This window comes from Rhineura floridana, chromosome 1 (genome assembly GCF_030035675.1).
Source record: "Rhineura floridana isolate rRhiFlo1 chromosome 1, rRhiFlo1.hap2, whole genome shotgun sequence".
NCBI lineage: Eukaryota > Metazoa > Chordata > Lepidosauria > Squamata > Rhineuridae > Rhineura > Rhineura floridana.
The window spans coordinates 151516039-151532436 of record NC_084480.1 but is presented as its reverse complement, the minus strand read 5'-3'; the positions used below and the strand labels follow the sequence as shown (position 1 = coordinate 151532436).

Here is a 16398-nt window from a genome sequence, read left to right as displayed (position 1 = left end):
GGTGGCTGAGGGGTTTCTTAATTGTCCCAGTTTGGGGGCCAGGGGTGTAGTCGTCCATCTGAAGCCTTGGAAAGCAGCTCACAAATCGGTGTAGAATCGACAACGTTTCTGGGCACCACACTGAGTATATCTGCATACATCGAGAATGAACGCCTGAAAAATGAGCGAAACGAGTTGCCACTGGGGGTCAGCAGCGAGCAGGCTTCATCGGCTCACTCCCTTTCATGTGATTCAGGGGCGGAACACAAACGGAAGGGGAAAGGCCAGAGGCCTCCGAAGGCTCCACCCCGGCGAGTAAAGTCCTCGCGTGTTTTTGTTGGCCTGTGTTCTGCCCCAGCCCTCGCTTCCCACCGCCTCAGGCTGACTTTTCTACTGCAAGCGCGCAGATCGCTCTTCTGTGGCTCAGCCAACCCAAGGAGGTCTATGGCGGCGGCAGCACGCCAAGGTTTGGGGAGCCACAAGAAAGTGGTGGATCTTTTCTACGATGTGGTGTCTCCGTATTCCTGGTTTGGATTTGAGGTAAAAACGATGGGAAAGGGTTTAAGGGAGAAGTAGGGAGTGGAAACTATCCCCCAAGTCAAAGAGTAGCACCGATGCAGCCCCAAGCAAGCTCCCAAGGGCAACCCACCCGTCTAAAATAATTCAAGCACAACCTTCTCTACTCAAAAGTACGAATTCGGTGGGATTTACTTATTTCCATTCCATGTTTAGTAAGATTAGAAATGTTGCAGCTTTACCCTTTCTTCTTATGCAAGGTTGCGTGAGTGAGGGAGGAGCCTGTCCCCTGACTCCCAACCTCTGCTGAATGCAGGCGTGGAACTGTAGCCTTAGATCGTCAGATCCTGTTGGGTTTTTTTTGCAGAACTGGCCCTTCGTCCAGAATATGACAGTTTCACACAACATAATCGGAACGCCTGTCAGCTTAACTCAGTAACAGCATTGAACAGCGGGGACTGGCAGCAGCACATTGGTGCTCCTGTTTGCTCTTCCAGGCAATCCGTGGGCCAGGATACTACATTCGGTTCTCCCGCCTCCCAGTTTTCCATTATCTCCCCCACACACACACCCGTGGTAGCCGTGTGTATGTACGTGCGCTCGCCTACGCACATACGAGAGATCAGACAGTATTCTGTGGCCGCTGAATAGACGCAGCCCTCATCATGCTATTTTGGGAGTTTTGTTTCTCGCCCTCTTTGTACTTCTCTGAACCTTCACCCCAGCCTGCTGATACCCCCCTCTTGCGTGTGGATGGTGCAGTTTTGATTACATAGGAATCCACACCCACCTCTAAACATTGGAAACAGAAGGGACTCAGCAGTTCTTTGGGTGGCACTGCTTTTTTGTTTCAGTTTCCAGTTAAGAACACTTTAGGAGTTCCAAAGAGAAGAGGCAAAGCTCATGGGTCTTCTGGGTGCAACCCTTAGGGGTTACCGTAATGAGGCCCCATCTGTGCTGTACATTTAAAGCAGTGTCCTGCCACTTGAAACAGCCATGGCTTCCCCCCCAAAAAAATCTTGGGAGGGGTAGGTTGTGAAGGGTGCTGAGAATCTGTTCCCCTCACAGAGCTACAATTCTCAAAGTGGTTTAACAACCAAGCCCTCTTTCCAGGGAACTCAGACATGATTGTTGAAGTGGTATGACACTGCTTTAAATGTATAGTGCAGGTGGGGCCTGTCCGTGCTGGAGTTGGATACTAGTTCCCAGTTATTTGTATGAAAGTTTGAAGCAACTGCAGCTGGTATAGCACAGTGGGGAGGAGAGCCTGGCTGGGAGTCCAGAGTCTGTGGGTTCAAATCCCCGCTCGTGTCTCCTGGGTGTCAAGGGCCAGCTGAAGATCACCCCCACAGGGAGTGGCTCAGGGGTTATGTGCCCTGCCACCTGTGCAGCCGTGGGCAAGCTGCATAGTCCCAAGGAGCCCAATTGCCCCCCAGCTGGCAGTTGAGGACAGGAAAGGGCTGGCTTGTGCAGCTGTGGCAAGCTGAGCAGGCCCTAGCCAGCTGGGGAGGACTAGCCTCAGAGGGAGGCAATGGGAAACCTCCTCTGAATACCACTTACCATGAACACCCTATTCATAGGGTCGCCATAAGTCAGGATCGACTTGAAGGCAATCCATTTCCATTTTTTTGAAGCAACTGGAAAACATAAAGGGCAGGCAGCCTTTGCCTAATGGACTCCTTCAGAGTTCCCATGCTATACCCCTTTTCCAGGATTAATTGGAAGTGGGATTAAAATAGAAGTTCCACACATCACTTAGCACACGTTAGCCAGTCCCTAGAGCCAAGATCTTTCTGTAATGTTCACTTTCCAATAAGCCTCGATCAGCAAAGGTCGTTTCCAGTGTCACCTGCTTATAATGTGCCATTTGCTAGTCTGTCCGTTTCATTGCTTCCTGTATGGACGGTGGCTGAGGGGTTTCTTAATTGTCCCAGTTTGGGGGCCAGGGGTGTAGTCGTCCAGGGTCTAAGGGGTTTTTAGATCCCTTTTTTGGAAGCAGGGTACCAGGAGGATCCCAATGTCTCCAGCATCCTATGAGCCAATCAGCATGAAGAGGAGTATGTTAGACACTGAGAAGAGTCCTCTAACATGCTTCTTTGTCCTTTCCAGCTGATTGGTGCCAATCAGAGTGAAAGTCAGCCACTGAGAAGACTCTTCTCAGTAGCTAACATTCTCCTCTTTCATGCTTATTGGCTCCTAGGGATGTCAGTTGTTATGGGAAAAGGCATTTGCAAGGATCTCATACTCAACCCTGCAGCAAAAAGCAGGGGAGGGGGCATTGCTGTGACTAACATGAAGGGACACTGTACTTCTGAATTTGCCACTACACTTACTGGTCGGGGCGCTTCCCGATTGTCACTGTTTTTGTGCTAGATTCAGTCGCGTACAAGCAAATTCAGGGTGTGCAATGAAAAGTGATTTGGTGCTCTTGGGAAACAACCCCCCTTCCCAAAAAGATCGGGCTTTTTGCAAGAAGGAAAATGGTGGGAATATTCACTGGAAAGTGTGGCTTAACACTTGCTTGACACAGCAACGTTGTCTAATTTCAGCACAAACAAATCAGGACGAGTGCTCAATAAGCAGGTTCTCTAGAAGCGGCCTCAGTTTCTATTCCCATGGAGGGAGAAGGCTTTAATTGCTGATTTCATTTCCTTATTGTTATTTTTATTTATCATTTAGTGCTAAATGATATTGGGACATTTTAGACAGGCTATTCAGAGAGCAAATATAGGCTATTCATTACTATTCAATTCCATAGCCACAATCGACACAAAGTGTGTGGATTTATAAATAGACATCATTTAATTAGCCTCAGGAGCACTTTCCTTGTCTGTGCTGAACAAACTGGAGCTGCAGTTCACTTTCACTGAAAAATTTGACACAAATCAAATCTGACAAACCATGGGCAAATAGCACAGAAATCCCTGGGTTGCAATAATTCTGACATTTTCTGAATGCTTTGTAAAAGTGACTGAAGAAAGAATGGTAATTTTAAAGGAAAGAGCTCAAGTGGAAGCAGCTCTGGTAGCCTCAGCCTTTCCACGACTTTGCCCTGTTTACTGTTGCTGCTGAAAATGTTGCAACTTTCCAGCTGTAACTTGCTCATTATATCCACAGATTGTGTATATCTTAGGAAAAGAAACTAACCTTCTGCCAGGCTGCACATCGGTCACTTCCAAATGGCGTGTTTATTGAGCATTCATCCTGATTTGTTTTGCATGAGGTTTTCAGGGTAGTTAGACTGCTTTGGTTCTCTGAGTGTTTATTGGATTTGTTTGTGGGGAGGTTAGGTGGCGTTGTGTCAACAAATTGTTATTCTGCACTTTTCCAAGTATTTTCTCGTTGCTTTTCTTGCTACAAAAAGTCTGGTTGCGAGGCAGGAGGGTTGTTGCACAAGCGTGCCAATTTAACTTTTAATTTGCTGATCTGCAGTTGAATTCCACCCATACAATAGTGACAGTCTGGAAGTGCCCATAGTTTGAGTGGCACAATGGTGTATCTGTTATCTCAGAAGTGGAGCTCACTATTCAGTTCTGAATTTCTGAATACTAGGGATATTTATGAATATGGAGTGTGTTGCTGTAAGAGGGGAAATGCACGGCTGTATTATTTTAGCATTGTAGATTGTAGGGAAGTAAAAATTATTATGAATGAATGATGAAAAAGTGCTGCCAAACCGCATGGAAGTGGATTTTTCAGTCGGCTTGCCTGTTTTCAAGCACCTGTTCACTTAATGTAAACAAAGTACACCCATATTTTCTATCTAAAGGTAACATTTCATTGAGCCATATGCAGGTGTTCAAAAGCATGTTTACTTAACATATTGGGAATGGGGGGAGCGCACATGGATGAGTGCGCTAGCTGTGTGCCGTCCCCCCATTCTCTTTCAGGTCAACTTTCTACTTCTGGAAGGTGACCCTCTGAAGTGGGGAGTCTTCTGTACTCAAAAGGCTCCCTGCTCATTTTAGAACTTCAGAAAATCAGTGAATACACATCTGAACATCCGCATAGAGCTATTACCAGTGCCCAGAGGCAGAATGATGTAATCCATAGGACCTAGAGTTCACCCCCTCCCAGTTCTGTTTCTCCAGTTTAAATTAGGATGTGCTGCTCAATCTTATTCATATTTACTCAGAAATGTCCACAGTATTTCAGCCCTAATTTACTCTTCCCATCTACACATGTATATCAAAATTAGTTTGGCCCACAGCATTATAGTATTGTTTCCATACACAGTGTTTATATATTTCTCAGTGGAAGTTGCATATCCTACTTTAGCCAATCTCATTTATCGGTAATAAGAGGTTTGTAGGATTGCTTGTTAGCAAGGAGAAACACTCTGTACATGTGGAAAGGCATGCTTTTCTCATTTCTTTACATGTTCCTAGGCTTTCTGGGATTGAATTGGGGGCCTATGGTAAAGACCTTTTCAGTTCCCACCGTACTTCTGCCCTTCCTGCTAAGGGCGTGTTATGTTTTGGTCCTTTGACTTGTGTGGCTTTTGATTTCCAAGTATAGAATTAGACCCTCATTCTATAGCAAGCCCTGAATTCATTTACCTGCAAGGACGTCAAAGGGTTTGGCTTTCCTATGTGCATATTCCTTTGTGTTTGTCTCGGCATAAACCACTGATGTATTGCAGCAAGCATAAGTATGCGAGTGGTGCAAGGGTTTACACAAGATGGTATTTGTTCCCAACAGAAAGCTGATCACCTTTTTGCTCATCTAATGTAACTCCCTAGCTTCTGCCAACTCCTGGGGCTGAGTTCGTCCTCCAGTACAACTGTGTGCAACCTCTCCAATTATCAAGCTAGCTCTTGAGATCCCATTTTAACTTTATTATATGAGATTAAGTTAAAGCCGTTTCTTATTCCATGGGCTTCAGTAGATAGTTAACCATGTATTTAAACTCCTCCCATTGAAATCAGTCAGGCTTGAAAGACCTTTACTCAGAATAGATCATTCCCAAAGTTTGGTATCTTCCTGCCCTAAAGATTGGCCCTTCTGTTCATGATTCTGTTGAGCAGAGAACCATCAGGATCTTATGAAACTGGTGAACTTCAGATTAACAAGGTCTGACAACAGAAGAAAGGTACCCTGTAAAATGTCCAGTGTAAAAGCAGTTCCAGATTTTTCAAAAGAAACTCCCACTTTTTACATCACAGGTTTTTGCCATGAATTTGCCTCCAAAAAGAAATGAACTTGTCAAGACTTTGGGATCTAACTTCCTGAGCTCTGATCTCAACTTTTACCTATTGTCACTTTTGCCTCTTCCCCATCTAAATCTGTTTTTTACGTATTTATATCGTATCTCTACAATCTCCAATTGGTTTTTGTTTGCTTTTTAATTGTTTGTGGGGGGCTGGTTGTCTTTGCCTTAAGCACAGAAACTTCTAGAGTTCAGAAGCAGTGTTCAAAGCTGGCTGGCTTTGGCAACTTAAACAGTCCCAGTGGCTTGATACACTGACATATGCCTAAGTTACAAGAAGCATGTTGGGTGTTAGTTTTCCCCCAATGTGAGGCAGGTCTATGTGACTAATCTCCAAAGGAATGTGGATGTTGGTTGATCCTGCCACTTGTTTGACAAGGTTAGGTAGTTTCCCTACCCTTCCCAACTCTTACCCATCCCAGAGTGGAACTCCACAGCAGTGTGCATTGACAGCCAAGGTTCAAATGCAGAGTCGTGTTTACAGCTCTAGCAAACCTGTGTCCTTACATTCCTCCTGTTTTTTTGGCATTCACCTGGTTTTATCCCAACCCAGCTGTCTGTACATGTCACATTCTTATTCCATCTCTTGCAGCTGATGAAGTAGGTTGTTCCCTGTCAAAGCACTTGCCATGTGGTACGCTTGTTTCTCTAGTGCCGCATGTGCATGTGATAGGTCTCTCTTACCCTTTGCTGACTAACACAGACACTGTTTTTAAAACTGCCTTGCAAAAGTTGCCTTCTGTTTCCTGGCTGCTAGCTCCAGATCTCCCCTTTTGTTCTCTCCATATGAATGTGAAGCTGCTGCTGATCATCAATTCGTTTTCCTCACTGATGTAGGTTCTCTGCCGGTACCGTCCCATCTGGAACATGGAGCTGCGTTTTCAGCCGGTGTTCCTTGGAGGCATCATGAAGGCGACTGGTAAGTGCTGACTAATAGAACTGGGTTCAACTGAAGTAGCCGCTGCCAGCTGGTGCTCACCAGATCTTTGGACTTCAACTCCCATCAGCCCCACCAGCACATTATCATTATAAGTTATTCGTTTTCTCACCAGCCCTTCACCATGAGGTCCCAGGGAGGGTTACAATTTAAAAATACAATATTGAAATTAATTTAAATAAACTTCAGTCTAGAGAATAAGGTGGGTTCTAAAATATATAACACATGTAGATGAAAACCAAATCATGAAGGTGCCTGACACACCTGTATGGGGAGAGGATTCCACAGCACAGGGTGTTGGCTGCGACTGACGGGAGTGGTCATCCAAAGCATGTGGAGGGTCCCATGCTGGGAAAGGGTGTGCAAACGATTAGGCATATGCCTGGAGACTGTGTCCAGCAATGGCTGTATGCCAAAGGATCCTGCTTCAGAGTGATCCTCAACCTCAACCTACAGTAGAGTGTGTTACCCAGGGACCACTTTGGCTGGCACCCCAAGCATGACTTTTCACTCATTGGCTCCTTTAGCTTCACTCTAAAGTGAAGGTTCAGTCCTTTGGGACCTCTGTAGTTGGGTTGCTCCAACCCCAGTAGGCTCCATTCCTTGCCTCTTCTACTCAGTTCCCTTGCCTTCTTTTTGTGTTCATTGGTTCCTTTGGGTTAATCAGGAGCCTTGGGGGAACATGAAGCAACATGTTTTCCTTAAGGGAATTCTTCTGCTTTTTGGAGTCATGTTGGTAGGGTTCTAAGGAATCCAGGTTGCTTGCTTGGAACACTTCACTGGTGTGGGGTTGAAGGGAGACTTACGAAAGCTTCACTACCTTCAGTCCTCCCATCTTCCCTAGATGGTCCCAGATAGCAGGAGCTATCTAGGATCTCAAGGTGGACTAGCCGCCCAAGAATTCATACCCAAGTGCTGTGAGAACCTTGGTCCACAGCCCTGACCCCAGACCCTCAGGTTGCGGTGAACCTCAGGAAACTCTCTCTTTATTCTTTTGTCCTCCTTGGGACAGGTAACTATTCGTGCTTTCACCCTTTCTTATCTCCTCCATTTCACTATCCTTTCTGCCCTGACACGGCGGAAACCTGTTTCATTGGCACATGAGCATTTCCTGGTGTTTCTAGGCCTCCATTCCAGACTGCTGGATCCCTAGGACCACACTCCCCCCCTTATATGGCAAGGATAACTGCCCCTATTTGGTCTGTGTCTGTCTCTATCATGTGTAAGTTGTTGTTCCAGGCGAAGTGGTTTGGTGAGGCCTGTATACAATTTTACTCGCAACTAACAATTTTTCTCCGCTTAAATACTGTATTTTGACAAGTCAAACCACACAGTCATTTTACTCCTCAATGTCATTTTGGTGTTTCTTTGGAACCCAAATTGGGTCTCGGTAGTTCTTCCAAATAATTGGAAGTAATAGAGTACAATGCAATTTATCTGGGGCGTGCCACGATTCTGGGCCAAAGATCTTGAAATATCACCCTCTGTGGTTACACTGTGTGTGATCAAGGGCATGTGAAGGCTTGGTAAGCATGGAGCATAGGAGATAGGTGAAGCATTCCATACAAGGCTGTTTCTTGTGTACTACTTTGGATGCTGACTTACCCTGGGAAAAGGGTATTGTCATTGAGGGCTGGAAATTCAGATTCTCCCCCACACAGTATTTGTTTTCATATTATTATTATTGCTTATTCTCATTTTTATCAAGGATGCCGTTGTTGTATCCTGCACTGCAGATCCTGCATTGAGGAAGGATTAGACTGGATGACCAAAGTCACTTTCAGCTTTGTGATTCAAATAGCAATGTCATTTGACTATACTGTATAGGCTGATCTTGATGGACTTCATTAACGTTAAACAAAACAAAGGCATATTTTAATAATCACCAGGAACTCAGATGGTACTTGGAACAAACTGCCATAACTTTGTGTCTCCGACAAAACTGCATTTAGTGCTAGAGGCCTGGAATTCTCTATGTCAGGGATAGAGGATCAGCTCCCTTGTCTTGATGGAAAGATGAGAGGTGGTAAGATGTAGTATCTGCCTTTCTCTGAAATAGGGATGTGGTAGAATTCCGCCTAATTCGGATTTGGTACCAAATCTTCTGTTAATCTGCTTATTGTCCACTATTGTGGATTGGAGTTCTATGTAGCTATTTTCTGCGGCTGTTTTTGAAAATGGATTTTTTTAAAAATTGCCTCTACCCCATATTGATATGAACAACAATAATTTTATTGGTATTTACTTTCACTTATTGATATTTAATTAAAAAACATTGATATTAATATTTTTGGGGAGGAGAAAACAGATTGGTAAAAGCAGCGGATAGCAGACAAAGAAGGAACTCGAATTGATACCAGCCTCTTAAGTTGGCAGAATGCTTTCGAAGCGGCAGCAGTCAACGGATCCCATCCCTACTCTGAAATCTTCTTATCCTCTGCAACAGGTAACCAGGCCCCAGCAATGGTGCCCAAGAAAGGGCAGTACATGTCAAAGGACCTCATGCGAGTGGCAAAATTCTACCAAGTGCCAATCTGTCTCATGAAGGATTTTTTCGGGACTGTTCTTGAAAAGGGTAAGAAAAGGAAGATATTTAGTGGGGACAATCCAGTCTTTTAGAAGAGCTGGTCTCTATGGCACTGAAAGGGTATTCTCGGCCCTTCCCTTGATTTGTAGTAACAGTTAGTGTAGTGGAGGGGGAACGTGGGGGAGCACCGCTCTGAGACCTTTTTCAGAGTAGAAGGTGATGATGTCACCTGCTAGAGCAGCAGATCAGGGTAAATATCAGTCGTCACCCACATGTCCCCTCCCCCCCCCCCGCAAGTGAATGAAGTGACAAGGTGTCTTTCATGTTTTCCTATTGTTTGTGAAACATTAGCACAGAGGACGGTGGAGAATAATCGAGTAGAGGATGAATACTTCTTTCCCTTAAAAGGGTTCCTACTTAGTTGTGTTGAAAAAAGTAACCACAACCATGTTTTTAAATTTAGAACGTGTTTTACTGCCTGTAGTACATTAGCTCTCACAGTGTCCCCAAACATCACTACTGCACCCAATTTACAGAGAAAAAGTAAGAAGCTTTGCCTGTGGCTACAGAAAGAGTCCATGGGAGACCCAACTCCAGGTGAGACCACAACACTAAAATGGAGCTCTCTAGACAAGTGTGTATCATTTATATGTAAGCCAATCCCTTAGTGACCACAAGGCCAATGTTCAAGTTCCTAATAAGAGTTTGCAGCGTTGGAGTTGACCTCCTCTTCTTTGACAGCAGCCAAATCTTCTTTGATGTTTTGTAGCAATGGAGTTTTTCCTCAGTGACATTCAGGCAGATGCTTTTTCTGTGCCTTTACCCAATACAGGCAGTCTGCCAGCTATGCGTTTTGTCACAGCTGTGGATATAACAGAGCCACAGTTTCTGGAATCTGTGTCTAGAGAACTTTGGATGCGCATTTGGTCCCGGGTGAGTATTCTAGTACTCTTGAATCTCTCCAGAAGTTTCTATGCCCATCAAAATTATTTTTTCTGGGTGCTTAGGCAAGAAAGTTGAAATGACCTGGGCCAGACGTGCAAAATTATCACCCCACCAAGCCAGATGCAGCACTCTGTGGTGGCTCTCCAAGGACTCCTTCAGTCTCCTGAATTACTGTCCCACAAGGACAGTATTGTGGCACCTGGAGGGCCACAATACATGGGCTGTGGTGAGCTGTGTTCTGCTTTGTTGGTCACAAGTTGCACAGGCCTGACCTGGGTGAAATAAGAGGTCAATATCACTTCTAGGGCCGCCTTCTTGAATTCCAGACCATGCTTCACTCCTATCACTCATCATTTCAGTGTAATTATTGTAGCAGTAACTTAGATTAAGTGAACTTTCATTCTTGACACCCACTTCCATTTGGGCCAGAGATGAGTAACCTGTGGCCATCCAGATGCTTTTGGACTCAAGCTCCCATCACCCCAGCCAGCATGGCCAATGGTCATGGATGATGGGAGTTGTGGAATCTGTGGCACTCGTTGCCCCTTCTATGATGAGTTTCCGCCGAGCCTTGAAGACCTGGCTCTTTATGCAGCCTTTTGGGGTGGGCTAGGTTTTACTATTATTGCTTCAGATTTTTAATGTTTAATGTATTTGTACATTTTATTTTGTACGTTGCCCAGAGTGGCTGGATAACCAGCCAGATGGGCAACTAATAATAATAATAATAATAATAATAATAATAATGACGACGACAATAACAACAACAACAACAACAACAATAATAACAATAATAATAATAAAAGTGAATGAAACTGCATCCTTGTATATGTGTGTTCTGGTATATGTGTGTTACTTCTTGCAGAACCAAGTAATAACTTTCGATACTTTCACTCTCTTGTTCATGAAGATTTGTAACCAACTGCTTATTCCTTGTCTCTTCAGGATGAAGACGTTACCCAGCCAGAGAGTATTTTGGCAGTAAGTTTATTTTGCTCTTGCTTCTGCAGTACACCTGCATACGCTTTGTGATGCACAGTGGTCTAGATCAGTGTTCTTCAGTCTTGGGGTTCTCAGTTATTGTTGGACTACAGAGTCCATCATCCCTACCCAACATGGGCAGTGGTCAGGGATTATGCAAGCTGTAGTCTAACAACATTTGGGGACCCAAGGTTAAATAATTGGTCTAGATCCTGTAGGTTGGCCTCTGGAGACCTTCCGGGTGGATGATTCTTCCATTGGGACAGAAGGTTAGCCTGGAGGTTCTTTGGATACTTCCCATCTCTGATTTCATGACTCTTGATCTCTGGGATGCGCTTTTCAGGTAACTTTGTAGTTTGAGTTAGAGAGAAAATATCCAGAAGAAGACGTCTGTGATTTTTATTCCCCTCCTAGTATGGATACATTGGAGGATCTAGTCGGGCTTTCCTGGTGTTTTTTCTTTTTTAAAAAACCACAGTCGATGTTAATGAAGCAACAGCAGCAGCAGCTTGTTGTAACTTTAGACCACTTCCTGCAATTCTTTGTGAAATGTCTGTGCCCAGATATTCAGAATGTCCTGCTATGTGGTCTACATGTCTGAATAAGACAGCTTCATAAACAGAGAGAGAATACACCTTGCAGATTTTAAGATCTGTAAACTACAGGTGTTCCCATGCGTCTCTTTCCTCGTCACTATACGCTTACCAGCAGTCATTTCACTCTCTTGCTTTGGAAAAGTGAAATGTCTGCCATCAGATCTAGAACAAGCAGAATGCAGACTAGCTTAATATTGACAATCTAGGAGTAAGTTGTTTTGTGTATATGCATCTCACCTGGCTAGGTTACAGCCACTACCTCCCTTGCCTGCTGATTGCACCTGCTTTCCAGCAAAGCTAACTTACTCATTTGCTGGACTCCCCTTTAAAATACCCCATGTGAGTTAAATTCCTGGTCAGCACTGAAAGCTTCTTGAAGGTCTAACCAAGTTACTTGGCTACTCCACAGTTCCTGCTTTCTGCGTCTGTCTCTTTCCAGGCTGCCGAGAGAGCAGGGTTACCTTTAGACAAAGCTCGGAAACTTCTGGAAATGAGCACCTCATCAGAGGTGAAGAATCACCTGAAAGCTGCAACAGATGAAGCAGTAAGATACGGGGTGAGACACTGGCATCACTTTACGCCAGGAATGGGGAAGCTGTGGCCTCCAGATGTTGTTGGACCTTAACCCCCATCAGCGCCAGCCAGCCTGGTGAGGGATGATGGGAATTATAGTTCATATCTGGTGTACTACAGGTTACCCATCCCTGCAATTACGTTGTGAACAGCTGTACATCTTTCATTCCATGCCCATTTTTCCTGAAGGGCATCTTGGGGAATCAAGTACTCAGGAACCCAAACCATAGCGAGAAGGGCAATATCTCAGTGGTAGAACATCTGTGTGGCATGCAGAAGGTCCCAGGTTCAGTTCCCAGCATCTCCAGGTAGTGCCAGAAGTGACCCTGGTCTGAAATCCTGGAGACCCACTGCTAGTCAGTGTAGACAATACTGAACTAGACGGAGCAATGGTCTAACTCTGCATAACACAGTTTCCTGTGTTCCTAACCCCTGAGCGTCCTGATACAACTAGCATAATTAGACTGATCCCCACTGGCCATTCTGGAATCCAGCCCTGGATTTCTGTCCAAAGAGGGCCTCCTGGCTTGCGTTTGGATATCTTCCTGTTTATTCGTCATGGCCCTTGCTGCTGTTGCTACTGCTGAAACACTGCAGATGGATTCTTCACTGACAACATAAAGCCTATTTAGGGAAAGGGAAGAGATAAACCAGGAAAATGATGTGCGTGGCTGCTCAGGGAATTGACCCTATTATTTCCTGTCATAGAGATGGTTCTTATATATACATGTGTGTTTGTGTCACATGATTATTCAACACTTGATGAGTTTTGCCTATGTGAACTAGTGCATTTGAAAAGGATTGTGTTTTGAATTGACATGGATTTATTTATTTATTTAAAATATTTCTATCCCGCCCTTCTACCCTATAATACAGCACTCAGGGCGGCTTGCAAAAATAAAATCAAACATGTACATAATAAAATGGTAAACAGTAAAATCACAAAAACATTACAATAAATTTAAAATATATAAAATACAATTAAAATACATAAAATGCTATACACACACACATATATATATACTAAAGGGACTACAAAGGTAACATTTACTGCAGAAGGCATAAAATCAGTGTCAGGCTCTACCTTCAATCCCTCCCAAAGGCCCTCCGGAAGAAGATCGTTTTCAGTAGTCTTCGGAAAACCAAACTGGCATGATATGCAAGTTCTATCTGATGGCTTATTTTGCATATGTATATCATTGCTACAGTATACGAGTGGTGAGCATGCGTGTACTAACTGGCCCACAACCAGGAATAACAGGAGAGAAGTGAGTGTCTGCCTAACAGTCACACACATAATTCTTTGCCTCATTCCCCTGCTTTTGTGCCTGTTGTTCCTGAATCTCTTTCTCTCTCCTCCTGCATGCCCTGGTGATCAAGGCTTTCCACCCACCTTTTGAGGTGCTTTCAGACATCCTAGCAGAATGGAGGTGACATGGAAGCACAAGTGAGCCACTTCTACTCAGTTTTCAGGGGGCAGCTTATCAAAGTCTGTGTTTATTTAATTTTTTAAAACATGTGTATATTCCATCATTCTTAAGAACCCAATTCAGGTAAAATCTGCAACCACCAAATGCAAAGACCAACTTGCACATTTGAACTCTGCAGGTTCATGTACATTGCATCAAAGTGGATCGATGAAGCAGAACTTCCTCTTTGTGTCCCTGTGTTGTATGTCTTGATTCAGGTATTTGGGTTGCCATCTTTTGTCACCCACATTAATGATGAGCCTCAACTTATCTTTGGTTCAGATCGTTTAGAACTGCTGGGAAGTCTCTTGGGTGAGTGTTCTTAATGCCATTGTGTATCATTTAATAATGTCCCAAATTCCAAGTTGGACTTGCATGCCGCGAGGAATATCTTGACCACTTTTTTGAAGCAATTTTGAATTGCTCGGGCTATTAACAGAGTGCTGCATTCCATGCTGTTTGCTCTGTCTAGAGACTTTCAGATTATTCAGGAGAACCCAAACATTAATATAAGTGTCTTTTGCACTGCCTGAAATGGTTTTTGATGTTACTGTTATTATCCATGGGTCCTATTGCTGTTAAATTGATTTGTATGTTTATTATATCCTGCCGTCTCTAAAGGGAGGAGCATACATAAGAACACAGTAATTAGTAAAATAAATCTTGCCTGGACAATCTGAATTCTACCCCAAGGAAGTCTTAATTCTGTATAAATCATGTACAAATAGAGGGAACTTTCTTATTTTGCGTATTTCCCCCCTGATTTTGCTCTTCTGGTACTTGGGGAAGGGGAGGGAGGAGAAAGCTTAACCCTTCCGACTGCTTTTTCCTCCAAAGGACATCTCCCCTCTCCAAGGGACACCAGATACGTACTTTCAAGAGTAAACATGACTGGGATTCCATGGGGAATAGAGCATTGAATATTCTTTCTTCCAAATTGCCCCCATTGCTTTTTTTAGTCATTGGTTTTAGTCAGTCTTTATCCTTTGTAGCAAGTCCCATTGAGTTTCAGTGGATGTGTAGTTAAGGTTGTAGTTCTGTGCATACTTATCTGGGACTTAAGTTCTGAGTAAACGTGGAGGGGGCCAAGCTGTCTGGCTAAGTTCCTGTGAAGCAAAGCTGGAGCTTTAGCTTGTTGACTTCAACAAACTCTCTACATTGTCCCTTTGCTGGAGACACTTGAACAAAGTAGCTGGAATGTTGTGACTGGAGAAGTCCCTCTGTTAAGAAAAAGAATCTAAAGCCCAACACTTGTTTCCCAGTTCAGTATCCCCACCAGAATTGGTCCATCTATTGCCTACCTAGTAATCGGACTCTGTTGTTCCCTACTCTGCACTTGCATGTATATCACCTGATTGATCGATGCTATTTTGGATTCTAGTTTTGGGCGAGAGGGTAAGCAGCCTGCTAGTTTGTGCTGGTGCTGTTCCCACCTCCAGAAGCTGTGTTTCAGCTACAGCTGATTTGGGGATGTATGCAGAACTGGAAGGAGGCTCAGCAGTTTCTAAGGAAAATTGGAAGAGCTGCTCTCCTAACACTTCCTATGTCAACAGCAGGCAGAAGCACTGTCCCAGATTAGCAGAGTTCACTTACTGATGAATTCCAGGTCTGGCTTCAGGCTCTGATCTAGTAAAAAGTTCTACAAACTGGCATGTGTGGAAGAAGAGTTCTAGGCTAGCCTAGTATTCTCCCTGCTGTGGGAATTATGGGAATTATTTATGGAGTATTCAGTTTTGTGACCCTCTATCGGCAGGTTGAAGAAGCGTAGTTTAGGAATAACTTAACTGGCCTTATGAAGAGTTAAGCATCTCTCCCATGTCTAACTTCCCATGAAATGGCCGGGCTTCTTAATTAAAATCTGAGCTGCCTTTATCTTGTTGTTGTTGTTATGTGCCTTCAAGTCGATTACGACTTATGGCGACCCTATGAATCAGCGACCTCCAAGAGCATCTGTCATGAACCACCCTGTTCAGATCTTGTAAGTTCAGGTCTGTGGCTTCCTGTATGGAATCTCACGTTACTAAATTCATGTGTGGTTTAACTTATTGCTTTTTCAAGACCCCTTCTGTATTCTGAATCTGATTGGCTGTTTGGTCCTGATTCGTTTCACAGGAGAGAAATGGCTGGGACCAGTTCCCACATCTTCTAAGTTATGAGAGCTCTGAGGAACAATGGGACATCTAAACCACAACAGTCAGGGAGTGTCTGCTTCCTCAAGGTGAATGCAGGAGGCCTGGTGGACAGAAGACAACACCACAAACACAATTCCTGATGCTTCAGAAAGCAACACAGAGCGATCATCTCCATGTGCAGTGCACCTCATGTACATGAGTGTGTATCTAATGTGCACTTGACCTATGTAGGTTGCTGGTATGCCGGACATGTTGATGTGCATTAAAATAGACATTAGTGATGAAGCTTCACTTATAGTTGCTGCTCTGTAACTTTCTGTCATCCGTTTCTTCCATTGTCCTACTAGTAATGTACGTAATTGATTGGAGAAATTGTTACCGTGAGTCACTGAAGAGCATATTGTTCTTTGTGAGAGATTGCACAGTGTTGCAGATGTATAAGCAGTGGCATGGAAGGCATTCTGGGGCAATCTGAGTAACACAAGAGGGGCTGGGTCCATAGCTTATCCCACGTGGTGATTAGAGTACTATAAA

At 44.1% G+C, this 16398-nt stretch overlaps 1 protein-coding gene across 2 annotated transcripts; it reads left to right on the top strand.

Moving 5' to 3' along the window:
* Window positions 1–250: 250 nt before the first annotated feature.
* GSTK1 (glutathione S-transferase kappa 1) lies at window positions 251–16155 on the top strand. Of its 2 annotated transcripts, none has more exons than XM_061637787.1 (8): window positions 251–519; window positions 6542–6623; window positions 9088–9216; window positions 10001–10101; window positions 11059–11094; window positions 12130–12246; window positions 13872–13950; window positions 15845–16155. In XM_061637787.1, the coding sequence occupies exons 1-7, from the start codon at window positions 424–426 to the stop codon at window positions 13902–13904; spliced, it is 594 nt and encodes a 197-aa protein (XP_061493771.1). In that variant the 5' UTR covers window positions 251–423; the 3' UTR covers window positions 13905–13950; window positions 15845–16155. The 2 variants fall into 2 exon arrangements, with proteins under 2 accessions (XP_061493771.1, XP_061493765.1); XM_061637781.1 differs by lacking the exon at window positions 13872–13950 and adding an exon at window positions 13951–14044 and having other exon boundaries at window positions 261–519.
* The last annotated feature ends 243 nt before the right edge of the window (window positions 16156–16398 follow it).

Coding starts and splice junctions, on each gene's coding strand:
- GSTK1 (XM_061637781.1), top strand. CDS start 424: ATGGCGGCGGCAGCACGCCAAGGTTTGGGGAGCCACAAGAAAGTGGTG. Junction 520..6,541: donor ATTCCTGGTTTGGATTTGAG/GTAAAAACGATG, acceptor TCACTGATGTAG/GTTCTCTGCCGGTACCGTCC. Junction 10,102..11,058: donor GGATGCGCATTTGGTCCCGG/GTGAGTATTCTA, acceptor TTGTCTCTTCAG/GATGAAGACGTTACCCAGCC.